The following is a 9,306-nucleotide window of genomic DNA, read 5'->3' on the forward strand; positions in this document are numbered from 1 at the left end:
AATAGCTTTACCTATATACAAAACTATCTTTGCATAGTGCTTGTCCCCATTCAGTTTAAAAATTACATTAAAGTAATCAATTCCATAAGGAACTTTCTTATCCTTTAAACTTATGTTCTAGTTTCCCTTAACAAAGATATAATAATCTCTCTTTCAAACAGAATCTAATAATCTAAAAATACGAGTTGTACATAACAAAGTGTGATCGTTAAATTTAAGGGGCTGGATTCCATAATCATCTATTTTGGCCTCAATTTCAGGATTTATGCGTATGCAAAGGAACACTATTTGAAGAGGTTAAAATTGAATTTTATTGATTTATCCACCCAATTTATTGAATTGACAAAAAGATAAGGAAAGGAAGCATCCAAATTTCCTTTCACTCTTACGTTCTGATCAATAAAAAGATTAAAATTGTTATAGGAAGTTAGGAAAGAACGGTAAAACTTAAAATAGGAGACATGGAAAAGGTACAAGAATGTTGGACAATATTGGGAAATAAGTCTATCATATTGCTTCTCTCATTGCTAATTAATGGTTCTAAGATTGATATGTTAAGTCTCACATTACTTACCTTATCTTTTATGTAATTTAAATATTTATTAAACTACTCCTCTCATTATCCATTAGTTTTGAAACACAAACCTTTACATATAATTCATTTTATAGAAACTGCCATTCATGGAAACATATAACAAATAACAGATAATTCATTTTATAGAAACTGCCCCAAATGGAAACATATAACAACCCACCCTTAATTACATTAGGTAGAGTAGGCCTGGAAACTTAAAATTTACAATTTTCCCATTGGCAAACATTTCTATACGATTGTTAATGATCCTATTATTAATGAAAGCAAGATGAATTCCCAGGTAAAAAGTTGGTGCCTGTGCCTTGAACGTTATTGCATATTGTACTAGCTGGCTTATTTGGATCAACCGATGTTATACCGATTTCGTTTAATTTAATATCAGTACAGCCTATTTTGGCACAGTCCAATACAATTGCGTTCTCAGTGGTACATGATCCATGGATATCATTAAATGTGACATTATCCACTTTTATTGCTTGAGGCTGCAACCAAATGAGAAATGAAATCATATATACTTGTAATTCAAAAAGAAAATAAAAAAGATTATTAAGAAAAAAGATTAACCTGTTCTTTACTGCCATAATAATGCTGGTCAATATGAATAGGGTAGTTTGTTTGATTAACAATAATATGCTCGAAGATGACTCCCCGAACGATTCCTTTTCCACCCTTCACAATAGAAAGAACTTTTTTGTTAATGTAAAGATTTATACACACTAATATATCATATATCATTCATTTGTGTTATTTTTGAAGAATTAATAACGATTAAACATGATTAGGGAATAATATAATAACAATGTATAAAACTCATATATTGTAAGTGATATATTTTTTTTGATATTATATATAAAGTTTCATTTATTTCAAAGCCTTACAGCCCAGGTCTTGATTTTAACTCCTCCCGTTGCTCCATTAATGCTGCAATTCCAGACGTGAATATCACTTGCGTATTCCTCTTGTCCATCTTCACCTAGACTCCCCACACTGATTGCAAGAATTGAAAATTCAATGGAATTATGTTTCATATTGAGGAAATGTTAAATAGCATATCTTCAATTATTTAGGTAATGTTCAAAGTAGGAAAATTTTCACCCAAAAGGTAAAAGAATATTATTGGTAGTACAAAAAAAGTTGGAAAAATAGGAATGCTTCATTATATATCTCTACATAAGTTACAATTTTATTTTCATTTATAAATATGGATGACTTATACATACTATTTTTGTAATTGGTAAGGATGTGTCTCTTTCAACGAGATTATTTTTTAGATATGACCATATACTTATGGTGCCACACCTTAACAATTAATAGGGATTTAAATCTCTAAATTTTGAAAAAGATGTATAAGAGCACCTACAATGGTAACAAATAAATCGTTCATAGTGAAATAAACACGTTTTTCGTCCAAGTTCACCACTGGATATGAGTCATTCTTATTTTTATCTTGTAATGGTAAACTAAATAAACACTGTTCTTAACGTTGTGAGTCAACATTAGAAAATGGAAAAAATTCTTACAAGAGATAAATATAAATGTGGGGTAGGTATATGGGGTTTATTTAAAAACGGAAATAGAGTTACACAATTGAAAATGATTTTGGTTTGAGTTACTTAAGTTGTTGAAAAGTGTAAACAAATCTAACACAATCAATAAAACTCATTTAAAAACGAAAAAGGTATTGCATTATTATAGATACTCTAACTAGACATATAATTTACATCATAATAAGTATTTTTACAAACCTGATGCCGTGACCCGGTCCACATTGAACATTGCTAATGTCAAGAAATTGTGTGCCTCCTTTAATAGCAATGCAATCATCACCTATATAAACGTGATAACAAATTATATAATCATTATATTCTTTTGATTTACTTTTTTTTTTAAGAGTTAATAATAATTAATTATAAATGATAGATAATCCAATAGCAGTATATGCATAAAAAATTCAACTTATAAACAATTGATCAAAAATGGTGTATTGACATAGAGGCCAGGGAAATAAAAGTTTTATAAATATGACGATGAAGTTTTACCAGTTCCAATAATAGAGTCGCTTATGGTAACTCCTTTTGAGTTTGAGATATCAATTCCATCAGTGTTGGAACTATTTTCTGGGGCTGTTATAGTAACATTTGAGATTGTAATGTTTTTGCTGTGAACAACATATATATGAAATCCAGGACCATTAATATGAGTAAGTCCACTTAGTTGAAGACCATCACATCTTTCGAATAAAAGTGCCTGCAAATCAAATGCTGAAAACAATTAGTATTATTATTATTACCCAAATAAATCCAAGCTCCACAATTTTTTTGTGATCCTCAATTCAAAAATGGAAATTTTTCTAACCGTTGGTCTTCCTGTGCACCCAGTAGTAAGCTGCAAGTTTGAAAATCATGTAGAGTTAGAAGCTTACTTTTACAAATATTTAAGCACAACACCAAAAATTAGATTACCAAATTTGTTTAAGAAATAGCTTATTCACAAGCTATCATATTTAATGCGAAAATTATAAAACAATAAGGAAGTGTTTTATGTCATTACATCGCCCCACCAATCTTCTCCTTGACCATCTATAACTCCAGATCCATCAACTATCAAGCCATCAACGCCTGTAAAAGAAAGCCAGCGTCTTGAACATGCTCCCCAGTCAACTCTCAGTGGTGCAAGTATGGTTCCCAAAATCTGCATCCAGAAGCAATTAAAGATAGCCTTGTGAAAAAAAATTAACTTAGGTTGTATATTATTTTTTTTATTAAATTAAGACGTGGATTATTTCGAAAAGAATACCGGAGTATATTATTATTTTAGAAAGATTAGACTTCGGAAACCGTCATTTACTTCAATTATTAAAATTGTGTAATGAAATTTAAAATACTCTATGTTACATTTGGAAAGATAGTATTCAAGCACAAAAACTTATTAGGTGACTATGTTATTTTCATATGTATATGAGAGAATAGCAACTATAGTGTAATTCTTGGTTTTTAGAATTATAAGCTAGGAAACTTTCGTAGATGTGTGCTATCGAGGCATATAATTATTCCTTGATATGTCATTTTAGTTGTGGCAATGAAAGTTTATTATACAAGACTGTAAAATATGTACCTGAACATGCACGTTGTTGGATTTACACGGACCTTTGAATTCTGTTTGAGTCACATAATATGTTTGCCCATCTGGTGCCAATAGTGTTGGAATAGTGGTGCTTTCATTTGATCCACACATAGCTTCCCATGCTTGAGCAAAAGCCTAGACAGAATCTTATATTATTAGGTAATCAAATAATTTGATGAGTGATTTTGCTATATTATGAACCACACTTAATTATGTCTACTAAAAAATATCACTCAAATATATTAATTATGAATAAGGATCCTATCTATTAAGGAGAAGCAAATACTACAAAAAAATAAAAGAAAAACTAGAATGATAAAATATCTTTATCCTTTTATATTTAATGGAATAACACTTTTAACATTAAAAACACAAGGAAAAACAAGTATTTCTTCTCTCCCATAAAATCCTTGTTCATCAATTATATCCAAGCCACATGCATTCAAACTAGATATAGAAAGAATATGAGAGAATTATTTCCATGAGAGATTTGTTGTCAAACTTATGAAAGTTAAAAACATCAACAATCACATTTCATTCATGACAACTTTGTTTCAGTCTTTTCTATTGCTTAATTGATTTAAATAATATTGACTAAAATTATATCTTTTAACCAATCAACAAATGTAGCACATAGTTTTGTTAGTAAGACAAGAAATATTTTCCAAATCATAATATGGGTGTGATAGAATTACTCTCCCCGATTTTACAAGATAAATGTATACAGTAAGCTAGACAAGATGTATCTAAGTGAAAGTGGTAATCTTATGTGTGAGCAAGAGAATTAAAGGGTAAAAAATGAAAATTAGATTAAGATTTTCAATGAGTTTTAGCTCAGTATGTCAAAACCGCAAGCTATATGAAGAGCACAAAATCTCTGTTTGATGGCCATAACTGTAAGAACACAACATTAGAGTTTAGGAATGAAATAAAATTAACAAATATGTAATTTAATTTTGCTAAATATTTTGAATATTCAAACATTTCCCTATAAAAATAATTCTAGCATTATATAAATAAAAAAAATTCCTTAATATTTTTTATCAATGTCAAGTGGATATTAGGATAATAAAAGAAGAAAATGAAACTATATACGTACAGCGCTATCATCAGATTGACCATCTCCTTTGGCACCATAAGAAAACACATCAAAAGTATTCTGTTCATTTCCAGCACACAAGTTGCATGAGGCAATAGAAAAGATCAACAAGCTGATTATAAGCAAATCCTGTAAAATCAATATTTGTTAAATGAAGATGATAAGAGATGTTATTTTTAGACAGGGAAATACAAAACTAAAATAGTAACTAACCATAGTATGTTATGTGAAGACAGAAAAATATCTAGGAACTAATATGGTCGACACTAGGGTAATGACACATATATATAGGCCTAACATTTAGCATGATTTGAATATAAGATTATAACAATGGTAAATTCATAAGTCAGGTTAATATCTAATTAAGGATTTCTATATCTATACTTTTGATGTTTTTAGACATTATGAGGAAAATAAAGGATTACAAAAAAAGAAACAGAATTGATAAAGTTTTATTCAACTTGATTTTTTCAGTTAATCTCATCATTCACTATTACTAGCGCGTTACCGAATTCCTTATTTAAATAGGAGCAGTTTAGAATGTGTAGATTCTTTTTTATTTTGTTTTTCATAAGAATCCTACATTACCAAAATTATTTACAAATTTGTAAAAAAACACGTTGTATAAAGAAAAATAAAGGATTGGCTTTACCTTGATGATTGATATAAACTTTAACTCAAAAGGAAATATATGCACTAGTCATTTAGTTAACTAGCGTTTGGAATAGATATACAATATACTTGCCTATTTTTTTTATAATTTATAATATGATATTGTAAGTTAATATGATAGGTGTTGGGATCCGATTTTCTTTAGAATACCGATGCAATTTAGGAAGAGATTAAACTCAATTTTGACTTCTTGCAAAAAAATTGGAGTCGTCATTATATTTTTTGCAGTTTAAGCTTGAAAGTTGATTATGAATCGAGGAATGTATTAGTACCGTGTCCGGCCATGTTAAAATTGTATCATTGATAATTGGATAAATTTTTATACCTTTAGTTTATTTATTAAGATTTTAACTATTAAAATATAATAATATTTTTTTTTTCTTATGTCTGACAAGAGTTTATCTCGCTCCTATATATTTCTAGGTTCAATAGGGGAATGTAGAAAATGTAGTTTTATGTTGAAAATTATTTAATTGATTTGATTAAAATATTATGAATTATTTTAATTAGTCGAAGGGGAATAATTACAGAAGAGTCGACATTAGTCATTAATTAACTTTTCACTTGGATAAATAGCAGAAGCGATATAAATGACTACAATTATTTCTTGTTTCGAAGTAAAAAACAAAATAAGACATACGCCATAAACTTTCTATTAAAGTTCAAAAATAATTAATTATAACATTTTTATTTTTATTAAATAAATTATTGTTAAAGGGGGGATAATAACATAATAGTCGACATTGGTTGTTAATCGACTTTCCACTTCTATAAATATGAACTTGTGTTTTCCATACTTCAGGGTCTTCAACATTTTTCTTCATTTACTGATATTGGTGTGCATATCATGCATTAACAATAAATCATTTTTCTGCATGCATTTCATGATCCATTGTTAAGGACACTCATCAATTGAAGATTGGTTTTAAGAACAATAATGTTAGACTCAACTGAAAACAATCAATATTGAAACAGAAGACATTCAAAAAGATAAAGAACTCACAATTTGTGGTTGAGTTCATACTCAATAGTGCATTGTCTTCAACCCCAGCTAAATTGAAGACCAATTTGAAAAATTATCATTTAAGGATCTCTGTCAATGCCAAGTTCATCTCACACTTACTCATGTTTTCTCTTTCATGAGTAAAGTGAATTAGAAAATTTTCAAATAAAGTATGAGCACCCAAAATAAAAGGAATTTTGTCATTTTAGTATAATAATCCACTTTTTTTATAACAACCAATTTTTTTATTTCTCTCTAACTAATTATTTTTTATTGGTAAATAATTAAGATTAATATTTTTTACAAAAATTTGAACATTTTTTAATAACTAAAATATGATAACACTATTATAAGCACTTTTCAAAAAATGAAGTAATTTTAGGAATTAATCAAAGATAGAGAGATTGTCGCCTTGTAGGTTTCTTTCTTCGAAAGGTCACGCTACGTTGCTTCCTTTCACTTGATTAATTCCCAAAATCAATAAAAATATCATTTAATTAAATTAAAAATTAATTAAAACACTTTTCATAAATACACGAAGATAAATATTTTTATTAATAAAATTTGTCAACCACATAAAGGATGGAGGGACGGTCGTCTTGGAGGCTTCTTTCTTCTCAACTCATCATTCGGACGATCGCGATATATCACTTCTGTCCTTAATTAAAATACTCAACCAACAAGCATTTTTTGTGTCTTCATCAAAATTTAGTCAAAGTGAAAAGGAACTATTCTCCACACTATGCTTGTCTAACTATTTTCTTAATTATTTGTTTGTTTACAAAGGAAAAAAAAAATTTGTTTCAAAAAGAGTTCATATATCTCCTACATATGCCCATATCAATAGGGAAATCTAGATGATTTGAGGAAAATGTTTGAATTGTAATAATCTAGTTGGTGACTAGGAATTGTCTAATTCGTGAGCTTTTCCTTTTCTAGTCCAATTCATAACATAATATAGAAAAATAATAAATTGGGAGTGTCTTTAAATTATTTACTAATAAAAAAATAAATTTTGATATATTATTAAATAAAAAATCATTTATTGTTAAAAAATATAGAAATGATATTGAATTTCACATCAATGAACACATTTTTATATTCCAAACAAAGTAAGTTGTACCAAAATGGTTATAATTATTATCACATGTATTGCGGTCTGATTTCCGGTTAGAAGACTACTCTATGACATAAGAAGATGTGAATTTGATTTTGACTTCTCCCACATAAATTGGAGTCATCATTACATTTTTGCGGTAAAAACATAGAAAACTCTCTATTATGCCCAAATTGAATAAAATTGTCTTTTAACATGATTTATGAGCTCGGAAGTCGATTACATATCGGAGAAGGTATTAGCACAACATCTGCCTGTAATAAAACGGTATCCTTGATAAAAGCATGAACTTTTATACCCTTAAACAAATTCATTTGTACAAAATATTTTATTTTCTATTTTTGTGTCTGACAAGAGTTCATTTTGCTCATACATACCTAAATGTAATAGGGAAATCAAGACTATATAGTTCTAGGTTAAAAATTGATTTGATTTTTAATATTTTTTAAAATGTGATTTTCGAAATTATGTTTTGTTTATCTACTTTAAACGATTGTTGCAACAGAACTTGTGTTCGCACTACGGTTCAATTGAAAGAGATACAATTTATTAATTACATGCTTGACCACTTTAAGCTACAGAAGTGGTAGCACTCATGTCCCCACTACAATTCGACTTAAAATGACATATTTTATTTAATTAATCACTTATCTCTTTGATGCGACCATGACAATAACACTCGTGCCTACACAATAACTCGATTAAAATGGATAACTTTATTTTTATTAAATCATTCACTTACTCCTTTCAAGCGACCATGATAGCAACACTTGTGTCCACACCACAACTCACTTAGAAATGGTAAGTTTGTTTTTTATTAATTTAACTGCTTACTTCCTTTAAATGACCATGACAATAGCACATGTGTCTGCACCATTCCTTAACTTAAAGGGGTAAGTTTCTTTTTTTTGTTATTACCTACTTACTCCTTTTAAACGGCCATGACATCAACACTTATGCTCGTATCATAACTCGACTTAAATAAATAAATTTTGTTTTTTATTATTTGCTCACTTATGTTTCAGAGAGTAAACTACAACCCAAAGCCTGTTACTGCATGTCAACGTAACATACTGAAAATTGTTATTAAATTATTGCCACCATATTAATCCTTATATTATATTTGCTCACTTATTCTTCCCTAATAATTAGTAAATAATGAAATCTGGAATAACTTCATTCTTTGTGTTATCACATTTTCATTTGTTTCGGTATAATAGAATATATGCATGTATTAATTTTTTGCCATATGTTATTATTGTTTAAAAAATTGAAAATCAAAAGAAGATATAATAAAAGTGCTTGGCAAAAGGTACAGAACGGAACATACATGTTCCATGTCAAATATCAACAAGAAAATAGGCACGAAAGTTGATATAATACATGTAGCTGTGTAGAAATAGATGTTAACAAGCCTTACAGATATGTATATTTTTGACGTAAAATGCTACTGTTATAGAATAAAGTCAAAAAACAGAGCCATGTGGAACTGTGGATTGAGGATTTTTTGCTACTTTAGGCTGTAATCTTTTGCTGCGTTTTAGGATGTGTATACCCCTTTATTTATAGAAATTTTTTTGAAACACCTATCAAATCCGAAAATTGAAATAAAAAACGAAGAATTAAATTTTTTGAATACCGCCAATTAATTTTCATAAACTAAAACCATCAATTATTTTTTGAATTTAAACCACCGA

The 9,306-nt window shown here is 28.5% G+C and overlaps 1 protein-coding gene across 1 annotated transcript; it reads right to left on the reverse strand.

Moving 5' to 3' along the window:
- Positions 1-849: 849 nt before the first annotated feature.
- Positions 850-3,847, reverse strand: LOC109340892 (probable polygalacturonase At3g15720). The gene is made up of 8 exons (XM_019578654.1): positions 3,710-3,847; positions 3,146-3,286; positions 2,951-2,980; positions 2,635-2,842; positions 2,341-2,422; positions 1,474-1,582; positions 1,160-1,264; positions 850-1,077 (listed from the first exon to the last, which is right to left on the reverse strand). The coding sequence occupies exons 1-8, from the start codon at positions 3,827-3,829 to the stop codon at positions 850-852; spliced, it is 1,023 nt and encodes a 340-aa protein (XP_019434199.1). The 5' UTR covers positions 3,830-3,847.
- Positions 3,848-9,306: the final 5,459 nt, after the last annotated feature.

This window comes from Lupinus angustifolius, unplaced genomic scaffold (genome assembly GCF_001865875.1).
Source record: "Lupinus angustifolius cultivar Tanjil unplaced genomic scaffold, LupAngTanjil_v1.0 Scaffold_277_7, whole genome shotgun sequence".
NCBI classification, from domain to species: Eukaryota; Viridiplantae; Streptophyta; class Magnoliopsida; order Fabales; family Fabaceae; genus Lupinus; species Lupinus angustifolius.